Genomic DNA, 20,399 nt, shown 5'->3' with positions numbered 1-20,399 from the left:
AGCATATGCCCAGGTCCAAAAAGGCTAGGGAGTCAGTAACTAGAATGGTTTGGTCCAGGCGTCTGTTGTCACCCCGTGACCACAGAGCCGGTGGAAGAGGCCCAGTTGTGGACCGAACCATATGAGAAAGCTGGAGCAGGGGGAAAGGGGGTGATGAAGGGTAGACCGAGTTTTCCATGTAGAGATTCTGGGCTAAAGAAGAGAGTTTTAGCTCTGTTTTGGGCATTACTGTGTTTCCAGATGTGGACTTCAGGTGGGTGGGGTTAGGCGGACCCCGGACCAGGTGGTTGTCCTCTCCTCCCCCCCGCCACGGCGCGCGGTGGTTCGCTCCCCGCACTTCCCTGTTTGGGGCAGTTCTGCCCGCAGAAGTCGGTTCGGGAGCTGTCAGCGCAGGCGGGAGCGCGGCGGGGCGCGGGGTGGGCGCGGCCGACCCCGTCCCCGACCCGGCCCGCGACCGCCGACCTCCCGCGCGTGCCCCTCACCTGGCTAGCTAGTCCCCCTTGCCTCGTACCGCGCCCCTCGCTCGCTCCCCTGGTTCTCTCGCTCGCCGGCCGCCGGGCGGGCGCCGGAGACCCTGCCGGTGCTGAGACTTGGCAAGCGGGCGGTGAGGGCCCGGCTGCGGCCTCCTCGCCATGTCCTCTGCCTGCGACGCTAGCGGCCACTTCCCTTTACACGTCCTGGTCTGGAACAACGACTACCGGCAGCTGGAGAAGGAGCTGCAGGGCCAGGTGAGGGGCGAGGCGGGGGTCCGCCCCTGGCGAGAGGAGGGGGGAGTCGGGGGTCGCATCGCCTCCCTGAGCCCATCTCCAGCCCTCTGCCCTCGGGGCCCTGCAGACCCCTTCCACTCTGCAGTCGTGGGACAATAATAATAATAATAATAACATGTATTGAGTGTTTAATGTGTTCCGGGCCCTGTGTCGAGGTTTTATATATATTCTCTCTCTCAGCCTTTCCAACCCTAGGAGGTAGGTACTATCGTTAAATTTGACAGAGAAGGAAACTGAGGCTCTCAGAGGTTATGTGCCTTACACAAGGTCCCTCACCTAATAAATACCAAATCAGGATTTTTAACTCTGGCCAGCTGGCTCCAGAGCGCACCGTCTTAACCAATTAGGCCTGCCTCTCCCCAAAATGTATGAGCAACACACACCTCTCACCCCACCCATACGTTTTGTAAGGAAGGGCTTGGTTGGGTTTGGAGTCCAGGTTCTAACTTGCCCTGTGACCTTGGGCAAGGCATTTTCCTTTTCTGGCCCACGTCCACTTATTTGTAGAATGAGGGTGTTGATACCCCTGTGGGCAAATCTTGTACTTGACTATTATCAATAGGTCAAGTTTGAGAATCACTGGTGCACAGCATCCTTAAAATCACTTCCTATTTTAAAGTGCTTTGATTCCTTACCTTTTATTTATTCCCATCTGTATAAAGCAGTGGTTCTCAGTTGGAAGTGATTTCATCCTTCATCCCACACATCAAGTAATTAATGGGGACATTTTTGGTTGTTACAAGTGGGGAGTGGGTGTTACTGGAATCTAATGGGTAGAGGCCAGGGAAGCTGCTCAATACCCTATAATGCACAAATGCGTAAGACACCCCCCTCCCCAACTAAGATTTATCTGTCCCAAAATGTCAGTAGCATTTTGCTTGAGAAACCCTGCCTTAAAGGCATCCCAGCAATTCTGGGAGGTATTGGTATCCTCAAGTTACAAACTAACAGACTTAGCAGTTAGGATGAGGATTTGTAATTATTTGGTATAATTGTTCTGGTTGACTTCATTTTATACAGTGTGCTAAAGTTCTGGTGTTTGAATGGCTCCAATTTGATGCTGTAATTGTCAAGAAATTTTAGAGGAAAAGGGGCATTGGTTTTCTTATGGTTGGCAATAATTGAGCAAGGTCAGCATCCCCCCATGTGATGAACGGTTACTGCTAAGTGTGTTCTTGTACCTTGACATCTCCCTTTTAAGTCTGTTGAGCACCCACTGGAAGTCAAAAGTTGCTCTTTTTTCATTTAAATTCTCTGTCCCGACAGAATAAACTTTCGTTGTAAGAGTCATTGCTGTTAATTAGATCATGCCCCAAGAGTAAATGATTCACCATTAGGCATTGCGGTATACCTGAAGATTTAATTCCGTTTTTTTTACTAAACGTGGCTCAGAGAGAATCCTCCATGATTTTGCTCTCAGATTTCAGTCTCACCTTGGACACTTTAAAAATGACCAGACAGTCTTGTTTTTAGTTCTGCTACGTCTTGCTTCTGCACTTCCTTGGTATCGGGGCCGCCCAGCTTCTTACGAAATATTGAGATAAAGTACAAGGAAAGTCACAAAACTAAAATCCTATTTGATATAGAGGTTCATCATTGTCCTTAAACCACACACATGTTCAATACTGATTTCTGAAAGCAGCAGGCTTTCTGTTCATTGGAGTGAGGAAAAGAGTTTAAATGAAGCGCAGTCTTTCTTTATAGAAAAACTTGTTCGATAAGACCAAGTCTTGGTTTATAATCTACAATGTGGCATGGTTGAATTATTTCTTTTTCCTGCAAGCTGTGATAGACATGTTCATCGAAAGTTCGCTGTGCCTCTTACCTTGAAAAACGTTAAGGACATTCGCGATTAGAGAATTATAAATTTGCAGCAGGTTGTCCCGGAGTAAATTGATCCTTAATGCCTTTGACTGGCAAGGAGGTCGGGAGAGAATATTCATCTTTGCTAATTATTTGGTTTTGGCTTTGTTATTGGTTATCACTGTAGATCATTCCACAGTATCCTGTTTTCTCTGGGGAAGGGATAGTTGAAGTGTATTCAGAAAGAACATCTTGACCGTGGAAGCTTGATTGTCATGAGCATGCAATCCAGTTTCGATCCTGAAACTTGGCCGTTGAAGGGGTGGACATGGGGCTGGCTTCAAGGGTGTGCGACCTGGCAGTTGCACAGGGCCTTGTGCTCAGAAGTGGCTGGTGCTTGGTGGTTTTTTTTTTTTTTTTTTTTTTGGCTGTGCTGTGCGGCATGCGGGATCTTAGTTCTCCGACCAGGGAGCGAACCCGTGCCCCCTGCAGTGGAAGCGTGGAGTCTTAACCACTGGACCACCAGGCAGGGAAGTCCCTCGTGCTTGGTTTAATGCTCTGCAGTTATCGTCTTGAAGGTCTAAATTTTTTTTTTTGATTAAGGGGCCTTGCATTTTGATTTTTCTCTGGGTCCTGCAAATTATGTAACTGCTTCAGGGTCAAGAAGTTGATAATTGATGTCTTTAAAGTACAAGGCAGGGAATATTTTGCTGCTTTCATATTTATGGAGATGATCTGTTAATTACGAAACAGTTGCCTACACCTGTGCCTTGGAGGCAGTTAGGTTAATGGCCAGTGCTATCGCAGGTTAGATTGTGAGCTTGGGTGCTTAATTTACCCTTGCCGAATTGGTTCATCACCTGTCAAAACGCGGTATTTTGCTGTTTTGCCAGGCACCGTGCTGAAATGTTTTATGTGAAATTTTAGATTTAATTCTCACATCAGTCCCCTGGGGTGAGTGCTATTGTGATTCCCATTTCACAGATGAGGAAACGGAGGTGGAGAGGTTCAGTCACCTGCTTACCCAGTAGTCGAACCCAGGATGTCAACCCAGAAAGTCACAGTCTGTTTTAATCCTGTATTCTTAACCCTTCCGCTTTACTTCTTTCAGTGAAAGTGCCTCCATTTCAGGATTCTGGAGAATGAAGCAGAGAACAGATCAGAAAGCAAAGGCACTTAGTAAATGGGAGCAGTACATTTACCATACTTGCTGCTGCTATTATTATAATCATCCTGGGAATGTAGCTTCTTTTATGTATGTTCCAATTTTTCTACAAAGAACACGTATTGGTTGCATAATTAAAAACAAAAAAATTCTTATCACCGCAGCAATAAAACCAGCTGTTTCACTTGAGGCTTTGTTTGCCAGTAATTTTCTGCTGTCTGTTCCTTCATTCCTTCCATCCCACGAGTGAGACGTGAAGCAGGCACACTGGTAGCTATAAGAATTTTATTTTGTTCTAGGAACAGTGGCACAGAAAGAATCGAGTTTATCCAGATGAAGAGGATAAGCACGTTTTTCTGAGTGTGAGTGAGTCAGCCCCAGTGCCACCGTCTTGCTAATGGCTGGAGTTCACTGCTTGTGTAACTTTGCCAGTGATGAGATTGTTTCACGCTTTCAACGTTTACTCAGCAGAGGCACTTTATTAAGTGCCTCTTAACCCATCAGCTCTACTGCCTTTAATATTCAGCGGGGCCTTGAAGTTGATTGGTACAGTTGAAATGATTTGTGTTATGGCTATGTCATTTGTCACTTAGCCAAAGAGGTCTGTTAAACATCTTTTGGCCTTCCTGCTGATGCTGGAAGAATGAAGGAAAATTTACGGGGACAAATGCAAAGGTCAGTCAGTGCACCTTAGCAGGGGAGAGAAAGCCCTGGGATCGAGTGGAGAGGAGGGTGGCAGATGATGCCTGACTCCAGGGCCAGCCCCCTGTTAGGGAGCCAGCAGTGAAAGCTCAAAATCTGGGCAAGAGGAAGAGGATGTTCTAGCAGCAGCAGTGCCCAGAGCCTGACCAGGGAACCACCCTGGGGTTCTCATCCCAGCCAGGGGCTAGGCTGGGTGAGGCCACTGGGCACACGTTCAAGCCAGTGCCTGTTGGCTAGAGGCCCGCTGTGAGCCAGAGCCTTGCATCCAAGGGGAAGAGCCTGGAGCCTCCTCTCAGCTGCTCCTCCTCAGCCCTCAGAGGCTCAGGCTCACCTTAGGAACCAGGCTTGTATGGCTTCCTGACCCCGACCCCCGACTAGGAGTGGGAGAACCAGCTCAGGCCATAGCTGCAGAGGACCAAGGCGGTCTGAGAGTGCACAGGAATGAGGGTGGTTGACTCTCTCAAGCGAATGGAGGGCTGCTTAGCAGCCTCTTACCTGAGGCCTCCCCAGGAGGCCCCTGTGAGAGTTTCGGAAGCTCTGGCTGTGCGCTAGGGACCAAGGCTCAGAGGGGTTGAGTCATCCACCCAAGGCTAGTGAGGGGTCCGGAAGTGGGCCCGGTTGTCTGGCTCTGCAGCCCGCACTCAGCTGCGCCTTGACTGCGGCTGGAGAACAGCGGGCTGGCAAAGAGGGCTTGGACAAGAAAAGTCGGTGGGCTTACATTATCACATAAGGAGACGTGTAGAAATCTCATTCCTTTTCTTCTTTTGGGGCACGATGATAGTTAAGAGGGTGGGGATTTTTAATTTGGTACGGCTCATGACTGAAGAAACTTAAAGGAAAAACTTACATGCTCAGCTTCGACAGTGAATTCCAGTTAAATTCTGAAAGGTCTTGCTCACTAAGCTAACATTATTAGTTGAAGACCCTAAGCTCCACTATTAACTAAGGAAATTTGAACAAATCCCTTTTAGGGAGAAAGTGACGGCTTATATGAAACTACGTAATGTAGGTGTATGATAATAAGTGCTGGCTCTTCGAAGTGCTTTCTGTGTGGGTTAGGCTTGTGCCTTTGCCCTTGTAAGAACTTTGTAAGGTAGGTGGGGTTTTATTGGTTTTTTTTTAATCCTGTTTTACAAGGGAGCAAACTGAAGCTCAAGAGAAATTAAGCAACTCGTCAAACAGCATATAGATAGAGGGTAGATTAGTTTTATGTCTTACATAAAACACATACATATGTTGGTTTTCAAACATCTTTATTGAGATATAATTCACTTATGCAATTCACCCATTAAAGTATATTATTCACTGTTTTTTAGTATATTCAGAGTTGTGTGACTGTCACCACTATCACATTCCAGAACATTTTCATCACCCCAAAAAGAAACCCCACGCCCATTAGCTGTCATTTCCTATTTCCCCCCAACACCTTCAGCCCCAGACAACCATTAAGCTGCTTGCTATCTGTACAGATTTGCTTATTCTGGACATTTCATGTAAGTGCAGTCATACAATATGTGGCCTTTTGTGTTTGGCTTCTTTAACCTAACATGATGTTTTCAAGGTTCATCCATGTTGTGGAGGTATTAGTACTTCATTCCTTTTAATGGCTGAATAATATTCCATTGTATGTATAGAGTACATTTTGTTTATTCATTTGTCAGTTGATAGACATTTGTTTTTTCCCACCTTTGGGCCATTATGAATAATGCTGCTATGCATATCTGTGTGCAAGTTTTTGTGTGGTTGTATGTTTTTATTTTTTTTGGGTAAACACCTGCAAGTGGAATTGCTGGGTCTTATAGTAATTCTATGTTTAACTTTTGGAGGAACTGCCAACTCCTTTTCAAATTGACTGCACCATTTTACATTGCCACCAGCAGTGTATGAGTGTTCTAGTTTCTCCACATCCTTGTCAACACTTGTTATTGTCTGTCTTTTTGATTGTAGCCATCCTAATGGGGGTGAGGTATTATCACTTTGTGGTCTTGTGTTGCATTACCCTAATGATTAGTTATGTTGAGCATCTTTCATGTGCTTATTGGGCATTGGCATATCTTCTTTGAAGAAATGTCTATTTAAATCCTTTGCCCATTTTAAAACTGGATTATTTGTCTTTTTATTCTTGAGTAGTTAGAGTTCTTCATATTTTCCGGATACTAGCCCCTTATTAAGCATATGACTTGCAAATATTTTCTTCCATTCTTTAGGTTGTCTTTTTACTTTCTTTATGTCATTTGAAGTACAGCAGTTTTCAGTTTAGATGGAGTGTAGTTTATCTGCATTTTCTTTTGTCTCTTATGCATTTGGTGTTGTATCTGAGAAGGTTTTGGTTAACACAAGTTCGCAAAGATATAATCCTATGTTTTCTCCTAAGAGTTTTAGTGTTTTAGCTCTTACATTTAGGTTTTTGATCAACTTTGAGCTAATTTTTGCATATGGTATATACAGTACTTCATTCTTTTGCATGTGGATATCTAGTTGTTCAAGTACCATTTGTTGAAAAGATTATTCTTTCCCCGTTGAGTTATTTTGGTGCCCTTGTTGAAAATCAATTGACCATAAATGTATAAGTTTATTTCTGGACTCTAGATTGTATTCCATTGATTTATATGTCTGTCCTTTGGCCAGTACCACACTGTCTTGATTGCTGTAGCTTTGTGTAGTAAGTTTTGAAATTGGGAAGTGTGAATCCTCAAATTTTACTCTTTGTTTCAAGATGGTTTTGGCTATTCTGGGTTCCTTGCATTTCCTATGAATGTTAGTATAAGCTTGTTCGTTTCTGCAGAAAGTCAGCTGGAATTTTGATAGAGATTGCATTGACTCTGTAGCTCAGTTTAGGGAGTTTTGACATGTTAAAATATTAAGTCTTCTGAACCATGAACATGGGATGCTTTTCCATTTATTTAGATCTTAATTTCTTTCAACAATGCTTTATGGTTTTCGGAGTGTAAGGTTTATACTTCTTTTGTTGCTTATTCCCAAATGTTTTATTCTTTTCAATGCTGTTGTAAAAGGAATTTTAAAAAAGTAATTCATTCATTCATTCATTTTTGGCTGCAATTGGTCTTCGTTGCTGCATGCAGGCTTTCTCTAGTTGCAGCGAGTGGGGGCTACTCTTTGTTGCAGTGTGCGGGCTTCTCATTGCAGTGGCTTCTCTTGTTGCAGAGCATGGGCTCTAAGCACGCAGGCTCAGTAGTTGTGGCCCACAGGGTTAGTTGCTCTGAGGCATGTGGGATCTTCCTGGATGAGGGCTCGAACCCGTGTCTCCTGCATTGGCAGGGGGGGTCTTTTTTTTTTTTTTTTGGCAGGCGGATTCTTTTTTTTTTTTTTTTGGCAGGCGGATTCTTAATCACTGCACCACCAGGGAAGCCCTGTAAAAGGAATTTTTAAAGTTTCATTTTTGAGTTGCTACGAGTGTATAGATATACAATTGATTTTTCTGTATTGCTCTCATATCCTGCAGCCTTGCAGAAATCATTAGTTCTAATAGTTTTTAAGTAGATTTCTTAGGATTTTCTATATATGAGATCATGTTGTCTGTGAGTAGAGATAGTTTTATGTCTTCCTTTCCAATTTGGATGCCTTTTATTTATTTTTCTTGCCTTATTGCCTTGGTTAGAACCTCTAGTACAATGCTGAATAGAAGTGATGAAAGAGAACTTTCTTGTCTTGTTCCTATCTTAGGAGGAAAGCATCCAGTCTTTCACCATTAAATATGATATTAGCTGTGGGGTTTTCACAGGTGGATGCTGTTTGAGGAAGTTCCCTTCCATTCCTAGTTTGTTGAGTGTTTTTTTATCATGAAGGGGTGTGGGATTTTGTGAAATGCTTTTTCTGCATTGTCTTAGTCCATTTGAGCTGCGGTAACAAATATCATAGAGAGGATAGTTTATAAACAATAGAAATTTATTTCTTATAGTTCTGGAGCCTTGAAGTCCAAGATCATGGTGCCAGCAGGTTTGGTGTGGTGGCTGCTGAGGGCTCTCCTCCTGGTTCATAGCAGGTGCATTCTCACTGTGTCCTAACATGGTAGAAGGTGGTTAGCAAGCTCTCTGGAGCCTCTTTTATAAAGGCACTAATTCCATTCATGAGGGCTTCACTCTCATGATCTAAGCACTTCCCAAAGGCCCCACTTCCTAATACCATCATCTTTAGAGGTTAGGATTTCAACATACAAAGTTTGGGTGGACACTTCACCTTCAGACCACAGCACTCATGTATCGAGATGGTCATGTGTTTTTTATTTTATTTTATTCTATTGATATGCTGTGTTACATTAATTGATCGTCAGATGTTAAGCCACCCTTGGCATTTGTGGGATAAACTCACTTGGTCATGGTGTACAATAGCCCTTTTTATATGTTGCTGAATTTACTTTGCTAGAATATTGTTGAGGATTTTTGTACCTATATTCACAAGAGATACTGGTCTGTGGTTTTCTTTTTGGTGACGTGTTCATCATCAGGATAATACTGGGCTTATAAAATGAATTGGGAAGTTTTCCTTCCTCTTCTGTTTTTTTGGGTTTGTGAAGAATTGGTATTAATTTATTGAACATTTGGTAGAATTCACTAGTGAAGCCATCTAGGCCTGAGGTTTTTTTCCTGGGAAGTTTTAAAATTACTGATTCAATCTCTTTTCTTGTTATAAATTTTTTTCAGGTTTTCTATTTTTTCCTAAGTCAGTTTTGCTAGTTTGTGGCTGTCTAGGAGTATGTGCATTTCATCTAAATTCTAATTTGTTGGCATACGGTTGTTCATAGCATTCATTTATAATACTTCTAATTTCTGTAGAGTTAGTAATATCCCCTTTTACATTCCTGATTTTGGTAACTTTAGTCTTCTCTCTTTTTTTTTCCTTCGTCAGTCTAGCTGAAATTTTGTCAATTTTGTTGATATTTTCCAAGAGCCAACTTTTGGTTTTGTTGATTTTTCTCTATTGATTTTCTATCCTTTTTTTCCACTCTAATTGTTATTCATCCATTGTTTTAAATCACACTGTCACCGTAATATATTATATTATTCTTCCTTCCTTCTCTCCTTTCAAATGAGGAGAGGCACAGGAGGCTCTGAACAGTTAGCCATGCAAAGTGTGCAGCTATGTGGCTCCGACATACAGTTTTCCCTGTGGTCCAAAACAGAAGAATGTCAACAAAATATATTTGGCTTTCATTTTATACGTTGTATCTTAATGGTTGCCCAGGAGCTTAGTCCGAGATGTTAGTTTTGTTCTGGGGTATGAATTAAAGTAAGTAGAGATTCCCCTTTTGTGTGGTAAATATTGTTAAGCATCTCCTGTGTCGGGCAGTATGCTAACCCTAGCACCTTTCATGTAGTACACTGAACTTGTTGAGTAAGAAAACAGTATCTGGGGCTTCCCTGGTGGCGCAGTGGTTGAGAGTCCGCCTGCCGATGCCAGGGACACAGGTTCATGCCCCGGTCCGGGAAGATCCCACATGCCGCGGAGCAGCTAGGCCCGTGAGCTGATCCCAAAAAAAAAAAAAAAAAAAAAAAAAAAAAAGAAAACAGTATCTGTAAGAGACATGAAAGAAAATGATGAATTTGCCAATTATTTCTTTCCTAGTAAACTTCAGCTTAGTTAATAGTTTAAAGCCATATTACTTTTTTTAAAGAACGATGATTTAATGCAAATTAGAGTCTACGGTGGCAGAAGCTAAGAAATAGGAGACTCGGATCCTGCCCTTTGGACGCTTTGGTGAGATAGACAGGCCGTCCCCTTGGGAAAAGTCAGGGAATCCCAGGAGGTGGTGTGGGCCCCGTTCCAGGATACTTGTTGGCATTTCAGCACCTGAGAGAACGCTGAGGCCTGGGGTTGGTCCAGGAGGACGCATGTTCACTTAGCAGAATGTCTTCGACCACTTCTGTTTTTCCTCAGTAGCAGTTCCTGTCTTCACTCCACAATAGCCACGATACAATTAGCAAAACAGGGAAGCTCAGTAGCTGTTGGATAGTAGCTGCTTACCCACAGTCCGGCTTACCTTCCTTTCCTGTGGCTAATAGTGGCTTGTTCTGGATACCTCTGGAGGCTGCACAACAACTAGCATCTCAAATCAACATAAAGCACATTTTCTCAGCAGTATCATGGCACGTAAAAGTTTTTATATTCCAAAGGCCCCATGGCAGTTTCTTGTGTCCTTGGAAGAACATCCAGAGCCGTCTTTGGAAGGCAGCACCCAGTTGTTCAGACTGAGCTCTGGAGACCCAGCGCAGGTGCCAGGAGGAGGGCCAAAATAGGAATGAAGAGTCAAAGCCAAATGGACATTTATCTGCAAATATGTCCACACACATGCCTGGTGGATCATGCTGGTTGTCTGTGGAACCCGTGGGTGCTGCTACTTCAGGGCACTCGACACACAATAATGAGAGTGGTGTTTTGGTGGGAATCCGGCTAGAGAATGTAATTTTATTCTAACTCAAATTATCTTTTGTACTTTCGGTTTTTTTTTTTTTTTTTTTTGCGGTACGCGGGCCTCTCACTGTTGTGGCCTCTCCCGTTGCGGAGCACAGGCTCCGGACACGCAGGCTCAGCGGCCATGGCTCACGGGCCCAGCCGCGCTGCGGCATGTGGGATCTTCCCAGACCAGGGCACGAACCCGTGTCCCCTGTATCGGCAGGCGGACTCTCAACCACTGCGCCACCAGGGAAGCCCTGTACTTTCAGTTTTGATTAAAGTCCTGCACTTCCTGTTCTTGACTTGAATGCTGAGATGTGCTGGAGAAATCCCCCATGTTCCACATCATAGAGTGGTTGCATTTCCGTGAAAGCCCTTAGCCTTATTTAGACTTAATTTGAGTGCTGTTGTGTTCAATGCCATTCGTGCTTAAGGTTGTGTTCAGTGATCTGAGGCCTATAGCCAGTGTTTATGAGGCACTTAACTTTATAGAAAAAGGAACTTAGTAACTGTCATCTTTATGTATAGCTCCCAGAGTCATGTTTCAGTCTTGCACTTGCAAGCATTCATTTTCCCATATAGTGCTGTCATGATGTGCAAATACTATTTTTAATTTTTTTTGAATTTTATTTTTTCATATAGCAGATTCTTATTATCTATTTTATACATATTAGTGTATATATGGCAGTCCCAATCTCCCAATTCATCCCACCACCACCACCATCCCCCTGCCATTTTCTCTCCTTGGTGTCCATACGTTTGTTCTCTACATCTGTGTCACTATTTCTGCCCTGCAAACTGGTTCATCTGTACCATTCTTCTAGGTTCCACATATATGCATTAATATACGATATTTGTTTTTCTCTTTCTGACTTACTTCACTCTGTATGACAGTCTCTAGATCCATCCATGTCTCTACAAATGACCCAGTTTCGTTCCTTTTTTATGGCTGAGTAATATTCCATTGTATATATGTACCACATCTTCTTTATTCATTCTTTGGTCGATGGGCATTTAGGTTGCTTCTGCGACCTGGCTATTGTAAATAGTGCCGCAGTGAACATTGGGGTGCATGTGTCTTTCTGAATTATGGTTTTCTCTGGGTATATGCCCAGTAGTGGGATTGCTGGATCATATGGTAATTCTATTTTTAGTTTTCTAAGGAACCTCCATACTCTTCTCCATAGTGGCTGTATCAATTTACATTCTCACCAACAGTGCAAGAGGGTTCCCTTTTCTCCACACCCTCTCCAGCATTTGTTGTTTGTAGATTTTCTGATGATGCCCATTCTAACTGGTGTGACTTGATACCTCATTGTAGTTTTGATTTGCATTTCTCTAATAATTAGTGATGTTGAGCAGCTTTTCATATGCTTCTTGACCATCTCTATGTCTTCTTTGGAGAGATGTCTATTTTGGTCTTCTGCCCATTTTTTTCCCTAATTATTATTTACTTTATTTATTTATTTTTGGCTGCGTTGGGTCTTTGTTGCTGTGCACAGTCTTTCTCTAGTTGCAGTGAGCGGGGGCTACTCTTCGTTGCGGTGTGCGGGCTTCTCATTACGATGGCTTCTCTTGTTGCAGAGCATGGGCTCCGGGTGCCCAAGCTTCAGGAGTCGTGGCTCACTGGCTCTGGAGCACAGGCTCAGTAGTTGTGGTACGTGGGCTTAGTTACTCCATGGCATATGGGATCTTCCTGGACCAGGGCTTGAACCCGTGTCCCCTGCATTGGCAGGCACATTCTTAACCACTGTGCCACCAAGGAAGCTTCCCTTGCCCATTTTTGATTGGGTTATTTTTTTTAATATTGAGCTGCATGAGCTGTTTATATATTTTGGAAATTAATCCTTTGTTGATTCATTGGCAAATATTTTCTCCCATTTTGAGAGTTGTCTTTTTGTCTTGTTTGTAGTTTCCTTTGCTTTGCAAAAGCTTTTAAATTTCTTTAGGTCCCATTTGTTTATTTTTGTTTTTATTTCCATTACTCTAGGAGGTGGATCAAAAAAAATCTTGCTGTAGTTTATGTCAAAGAGTGTTCTTCCTATGTTTTCCTCTAAGAGTTTTATAGTGTCTGGTCTTACATTTAGGTCTCTAATCCATTTTGTTTATGGATTTTGTGTGTATTTTTGTGTATGGTGTTAGGGAGTGTTCTAATTTCATTCTTTTACATGTAGCTGTCTAGTTTTCCCAGCACCACTTACTGAAGAGACTGTCTTTTCTCCATTGTATATCCTTGTCTCCTTTGTCATAGATTAGTTGACCATAGGTGCGTGGGTTTATCTCGGCTTTCTATCCTGTTCCATTGATCTGTATTTCTGTTTTTGTGCCAGTACCATATTGTCTTGATTACTGTAGCTTTGTAGTATAGTCTGAGGTCAGGGAGTCTGATTCCTCCAGCTCCATTTTTTTCCATCAAGACTGCTTTGGCTATTCGGGGTCTTTTGTGTCTCCATACAAATTTTAAGATTTTTTGTTCTAGGTCTGTAAAAAATGCCATTGGTAATTTGATAGGGATTGCATTGAATCTGTAGATTGCTTTGGGTAGTTTAGTCATTTTCACAATATTGATTCTTGAAATCCAAGAACATGGTATATCTCTCCATCTGTTTGTGTCATCTTTGATTTCTTTCATCAGTGTTTTATAGTTTTCTGAGTAAAGATTTTCTTATTTATTTATTTATTTATGGCCACGTTGGGTCTTCATTGCTGTGCGTGGGCTTTCTTTAGTTGCGTCGAGCAGGGGCTACTCTTCGTTGTGGTTGGCTAAAGGTTTATCAGTTTTGTTTATCTTCTCAAAGAACCAGCTTTTAGTTTTATTGATATTTGCTGTTGTTTTCTTTGTTTGTATTTCATTTATTTCTGCTGTGATCTTTATGATTTCTTTCCTTCTGCTAACTTTGTGTTTTGTTTGTTCTTCTTTCTCTAGTTCCTTTAGGTGTAAGTTTAGATTGTTTATTTGAGGTTTTTCTTGTTTCTTCAGGTAGGCTTGTATTGCTATAAACTTCCCTCTTAGAACTGCTTTTGTTGCATCCCACAGGTTTTGGATCATGGTGTTTTTGTTGTAATTTGTCTCTAGGTATTTTTTTATTTCCTCTTTGATTTCTTCAGTGATCTCTTGGTTATTTAGTAACGTATTGTTTAGCCTCCATGTGTTTGTGTTTTTACATTTTTTTCCCTGTGATGCATTTTAATCTCATAGCATTGTGGTCGGAAAAGATGCTTGATATGCTTTCAATTTTCTTAAATTTACCGAGGCTTGATTTGTGACCCGAAATGTGATCAATCCTGGAGAATGTTCTGTGCGCACTTGAGAAGAAAGTGTAATTTGTTGTTTTTGGGTGGAATTTCCTATAAATATCAATTAAATCTATCTGGTCTGTTGTGTCATTTAAAGCTTGTGTTTCTTTATTAATTTTCTGTCTGTATGTCCCCTATAATGCGAATGTTGTTGCGTTTAATGTTATCACAGCGGTCTCTTAGGCTGTCTTCATTTCTTTTCAGTCTTTTTTCTCCATTCTGTTCTGCAGCAGTGAATTCCACCATTCTGTCTTCCAGGTCACTTATCCGTTCTTCTGCCTCATTTATTCTGCTATTGATTCCTTCTGGTGTATTTTTCATTTCAGTTATTGGATTGTTCATCTCTGTTTGTTTGTTCTTTAGTGTTTGTTCTTTAATTCTTCTAGGTCTTTGTTAAACATTTCTTGCATCTTCTCTTTGCTCACAAAAATGAATACTGTGGATTTGGTGTATTTCATCTTTCTCATATTTAATTCTGAACTGTCTTAGGATTAAATGACATTTACCATCCACAGCACATTGAGGGTACTGTCTCAAGCCTCCTGGGCTTACTTTTGCAGGAGAATGGGGAGTCCTGTCTCAGTAGCCCAGATGCTTTTTGGCCCAGATGTGTCAGAGAGATTCTACTGCCACCACTGTGAACACACCAAATCCCTTCTGTGTGACGCTATGTCAACAGGGTTCTCCCAGACCCTCCTATTTTATTTATTTATTTATTTGTTTGTTTGTTTGTTTTTTTGCGGTACGCGCGCCTCTCACTGCTGTGGCCTCTCCCATTGCGGAGCACAGGCTCCGGACGCGCAGGCCCAGTGGCCATGGCTCACGGGCCCAGCCGCTCCGCGGCATGTGGGATCTTCCCGGACCGGCCTACGAACCCATATCCCCTGCATCGGCAGGTGGACTGTCAACCACTGCTCCACCAGGGAAGCCCCGACCCTCCTATTTTAAATTTTTATACTGAATATTATCTCTCAAACTCCTTTCCACGTTTTTATGTAATATATCCAATTATATAAATGCCAGTGTTTACTTTACAGAATGTGGAGGCTCTGGATCCGCGAGGTCGAACCTTATTGCATCTTGCTGTTTCTTTGGGACATTTGGAATCTGCTAGAGTCTTGCTCCGACATAAAGCAGACGTTACAAAAGAAAATCGCGAGGGATGGACAGGCAAGTATACTTGTAAAATAATTTAAAGCCTTTCATTTTGTTTTCTCTTTCTGAACAAAGGCCAGTTTCAATCCTTATTGTCCCAAGTCATCTTTATCTTAAGACTCTTTCTCTCTTGGAACTTGGGGCTGGGCGAGAAGATGAGAGCCTCGGATGCTGCTGGCTTGTCTGCAGCACAGTGGTCCGAATTATGTCCTGGGCCAAGAGCCCTGGGTAGAGGGTGACTCCTTATCCAGAAAGCGGCTCTATGTGCATCGGACATGAGTGTAGAGGCCGGATTTCCCCTGAGGAATGTGGTGGTAACTCTAGCGAGTCCATGAGGATAGACAAAATCAAAAAAATTATAGCTGAAAGTAGTAGTATTTTCCAGTGAAATCCTGGCACTTCACTTGTTTTGCACACTCTCATACTCTCAAAATTACTCTCAGAGTAATTTTGAGTTGACTGAGCAAGGATATACACAACACAAACCCTACCTGCCCATCTCCACAGTTATGTGATCACACAGTGAAAGCCAGCTCTGAAGACACTGTCAGTATTTCAGAGCCAGTGGTAAGAAAGCGGGGAAAGGGAACGATGGTAGGGTTTGCTCAAGAGGCTAAGAGTGCTATGTTCTCTTCTCTTCTCAGTCAGGTAAGGGCTAGAAGTAAGTAGTCATGGTCATAACGATCAGGGGGGGCTGCAGCCTGGGTCCCACTTTGAAGAGAATATTGGCCTTTGATCCAGTTAGATACTTTTCATAGTGGCTTTGGAATTTGTCAGAAAGTGAGAATACAGGGGGGTCAAATTTCACTTTTGTGCCTTCCAGTTTTGCACGAGGCTGTGAGCACTGGTGATCCCGAGATGGTGTACACAGTCCTTCAGCATCGGGACTTCCACAACACATCCATGGCCCTCGAGGGAGTTCCCGAGCTGCTCCAGAAAATTCTCGAGGTAGCCATAAAAATTGACAGTGCCATCATTGGAGTTAAATGCTGACACAGCAGTTGCTGACACAGTTTGACATCCTTGTGTGCCTTCCTAAAGAGTTTTATGAGTCATGAATACGATGTATTGAATACCAAATGCATTATTCCTTGCTTTTCCAACTTGTTAAATGTATGAAGTCTTTCACAAATTACGTTTCCGGGTCATTAAGACTTACTCTTTTAAGTGTTACTTAAAAATTAGAACTAAAGACAAATGGACATCAAGCAATTAATTTGTCTAGCTGCCTGTTTTCTTACAAGTAGCATCCCGAGCTCAGGTCATCTTGGGGAAATTGTAATGAACATTGTGACTTTATGGGGATTTTCAGGGCCTGCTGAGGCTCAGAAGTCTGTGTGCAGCTCTTCTTGACACCCCTGTCACTTTTAGCCATTTGTATTTTGTGACTTCTAATCCATTCCCTTAATTTATTTATAGTTATTGGCTTTGGGGCAGTTTCTCTCTCTTGTGAATGATGTATGGGCTCTGTGACAGAGAATTTTCTTAAAAGACTTTACTTCTAGGTTCTTGGATTGTTTTGGATGGTGGTTACCATTCTTCATATAACCTTTGTCACTTGCAATAACTGTCTTATTGGTTAACTATATGCAATATTCCCGAGGCAGCAGGAGACGAGAAAGTACCAGCGGTTCAATTTTCATGTTGTTTATTCTCAGTTTAAACACAGAAGTGAGCTCCCCAAGTATTTCCAAAGATATTTGCTAGATAAATCGGCTTTCCACATTTCTTGAGAAAAATTAACAATTCTGTTGAGAAAAGGAATAACTTTGCTGTGAGACAATCACTGCTTGTTATCTGAGCACTCTTCTTAAAAATTGCTGTGACACAAGCTAAATCCTGCCTAAGACATTCATTTTACACATACTACAAAAAAACCGTCCATGAAGTATGAAATTGTTGTATCCATTGTTTTTAAAATAGATGTGTGTTTGAGTGCATAAAGATCACATAGATTTGTTTTCTTATCTAACTCACTGTAGGAGGAACTAAAAACATCATTTGTCCATTTGACAAAGCAGAAAATGACTTATTTAACATGGGGTCACCCACACTTAAAAAATTCAGTATAAAAGACTTTCTGTTTTTTACCCGTATTGATCCATAGCAGTGAACTGCACTGAGTGGTATTCTCTGCTGGAGGTTATAGACAGCCCACAAATAACATGGTGCTTGGTGGCACCAGAGGCCATGCATGACGGCTTGTCTTTCAACAGTGTCTCCTTGTTACGTGTCCACATTTCTTATCCATTGCCCCTCGGAGTGTCTTCACCCATCATTGGAATCTGGTTTTTCTTGAGCAGAAAAACACCTGGAATTTCTGGCATTTTTCTTCCTTCATGCTAACTGTTGGATTTCTTAAGTAGCTCTCCAAGAACCTTCTGTAGGAATTCATGGTAGGTCAGAAAATCATCCTAAACAGGCCTGCTGTGGTGGTGTGAAACCTCAAAAAGCCAAATCCTAAAACTTTAAGAGGAAAGTGGGGCAAAAGTCTTCTGGAGGGAAAACTCAACTTTCTGGGGGCAGTGATGTCTTGCAGCCTCTTGGTTTCAGAGTGGTCCGATAAACACCAAGCACTTCCCAGCACACAAAGCCTTTCACAGTCAAGTTCCCCGTAGAACAGATGGGGTCCGTGCTTCCTCTTCTCTGCTTAGACCAGCCTGTGACCCATATCGTGTGGTGGTGCTTGAGCCCATCCTCCTGGCTCATGGGCCATTACTGTTAGGAACACGGTTGAGCCCCTAAATCAACTTTGACTTTATCTCCCTCCAACCTTGTCACTTGCAGTTAACTTTATTAACTGTCTAGACATATTTTATATTAAGATAAAATAACAGCCTGAACATAAAATAAGGATTTAGTGTGATGGGTTTGCGATTTATGTTTCTTCTTCTCTGTTCTTTCTCGCTCTCCCTTTTAAACACCCCTAGTAAACCTTACTGTGTTTGTGTTTAGTTAATGGTACCAAGGGTAATTTATTTCATTTTTTATTTTATTTTTTAAAAATTAATTTTAATTGGAGTATAGTTGATTTACAATGTTGTGTTAGTTTCCGCTGTAAGGGGTAATTTATTTTAAACCTTTGTCCTTCAGGCTCCAGATTTCTACGTGCAGATGAAGTGGGAATTCACCAGCTGGGGTGAGTGGCTGTGGGCTTGAAATTTATTTAGCTTGAATATAGGCTTATATAACTTTTTATAAAAGTTATATGTATTTTTTTTAATCTAGAAAATGAATAGATGAGAGTAAGGGAAGACAGTCACCCACAGTCCCACATAAACACAACTGTTGTTGATGCTTTAGGTGTGTTCCTTCCAAACTTTTACCACGTGCATAAGGCTTTTTCTCCCAAGCATTCATCAGTACAATATATAGACAATTTTGTCTCTTCCTTTTATCAGTTATCGCTGACATTTATCTATATTATTCGTTTTTTAATATCTCACTTTAAATGGCTAAAATCTTAGTAAGGTTTATCATAAATCAGTTACTCATTTCCTTGTGGAGTTCAACGCGATCCTTTTAAACTTGTTTCTCTTTTCTTTTTTTAAAAAATTAATTATTTATTTATTTTTGGCTGCGTTGGGTCTTCGTTGCTGCGCACGGGCTTTCTCTAGTTGCGGCGAGTGGGGGCTGCTCTTCGTTGTGGTGCACGGGCTTCTCATTGCGGTGGCTTTTCTTGTTGTGGAGCATGGACTCTAGGCACGCGGGCTTCAGTAGTTGTGGCTCGTGGGCTCTAGAGCACAGGCTCAGTAGTTGTGGTGCACAGGCTTAGTTGCTCTGCAGCATGTGGGATCGTCCCGGACCAGGGCTCGAACCCGTGTCCCCTGCACTGGCAGGCAGATTCTTAACCAGTGCGCCACCAGGGAAGTCCTAAACTTGTTTTTCTAAGGAAGAAGATGAGATGAATATTGGAATAGCTTGTTTTTAACAAAATGGATGTATTTCTCCAAAATCTTATGTAAGGCAAATTGACTGACAGTAATTTTCCTAGATGTTCTACTTCTGTTTCTTGTAGATCAGTTAATGACAGTTTCTAACTCCCAGATTTTCAGCTGTTTTCACTTCCAGACTTCCCTTTCAGGCAAGAAGTCATATTTATAATAAAACATTTAAATGAAGTAAAAAGTATGTGAAAGAACAGAACTTCAGCTTCTTCTGTGAAACTGAGTTCTTTTTAATGCAAATAACCACTCTGATCTCAGTTTTTGTTAAAAAAGTAGCATATTTTAGACATTTGATATCTTGAATGGTGGGCCTGACAGTATAGGGGGGCCTCAGCCAGATGGCGAGTGTAGCATATGTGGATAAGGACAGCCAGATGGATGCACTCTAGCCCTGATGGTAGTCAGTGAGAGGGGTTCATTCGGGATTGAGAATACTCTTGGGAAATTGATTTAGCGTTTTCTCTGGACAAGACATAGATCTGCAGTTTTATAAACAGCTGTAGAACAGAAAGTCCATTTTTATTTTTTAAGAATGACTCCTTGTATTGTAAGTGTGGGAGTCAAGCCCAGTTCTGTATGACCGACGCCATCTTGCCACTCCTGTCCTTTCATTAAAGTCAGAATCCTGATTTCTGGGGCCTGGCTGTTCTGCTTGGCCCTCGGGCTTTTCTCAGTAGTACACTTCTCTTCTCCAGTGCCCTTGGTTTCCAGAATATGCCCGAATGATGTCTGTCGCATTTGGAAAAGTGGTGCCAAACTGCGTGTGGATATCACATTGCTGGGATTTGAGAACATGAGCTGGATAAGAGGGAGGCGGAGTTTTATCTTTAAGGGAGAAGGTGAGTGGTTCTGTTTTAGTAATCACTGCTCTTCCTAAGTTCTGAGTGATTTTTTAACCATCAAAATGTATTCACACTTATGTGCCTTTTCCGTGCCTGTCTCTGGGGCATGTTTTGTTGTTGTTGCCGTTATTCTTATTAGTTATTCAACTCTCAATTCCTGTATCTTATTTCTTATCTGGATAGTTCTCTTGCACATACCATTTACCACCCAACACTGTTACCCTCTTGACGTATGATGTTCCTAAACCTCTGAGTGCAAGACTCTGTCTTGTGTCTCTTTATATTGCCTCCATAATCAGGCATGGTCCCC

The 20,399-nt window shown here is 42.1% G+C and overlaps 1 protein-coding gene across 1 annotated transcript in view; it reads left to right on the top strand.

Annotated features, from left to right (window-relative positions):
- The first annotated feature begins 369 nt into the window (after positions 1–369).
- Positions 370–20,399, top strand: part of ANKRD13A (ankyrin repeat domain 13A) — a 35,727-nt gene continuing 15,697 nt past the window's right edge. The window contains exons 1-5 of the mRNA XM_024741447.1: positions 370–728; positions 15,183–15,315; positions 16,124–16,248; positions 18,394–18,439; positions 19,943–20,086. Coding sequence (XP_024597215.1) covers positions 633–728; positions 15,183–15,315; positions 16,124–16,248; positions 18,394–18,439; positions 19,943–20,086 — 544 coding nt within the window. The 5' untranslated portion in view covers positions 370–632. The remainder of the gene's footprint in view (positions 729–15,182; positions 15,316–16,123; positions 16,249–18,393; positions 18,440–19,942; positions 20,087–20,399) is intronic.

This window comes from Neophocaena asiaeorientalis, unplaced genomic scaffold (assembly GCF_003031525.2).
Source record: "Neophocaena asiaeorientalis asiaeorientalis breed wild unplaced genomic scaffold, Neophocaena_asiaeorientalis_V1.1 scaffold648, whole genome shotgun sequence".
NCBI classification, from domain to species: Eukaryota; Metazoa; Chordata; class Mammalia; order Artiodactyla; family Phocoenidae; genus Neophocaena; species Neophocaena asiaeorientalis.
Note: the sequence above shows the minus strand (reverse complement) of the source record. Positions and strands in the feature narration are given on the sequence as shown.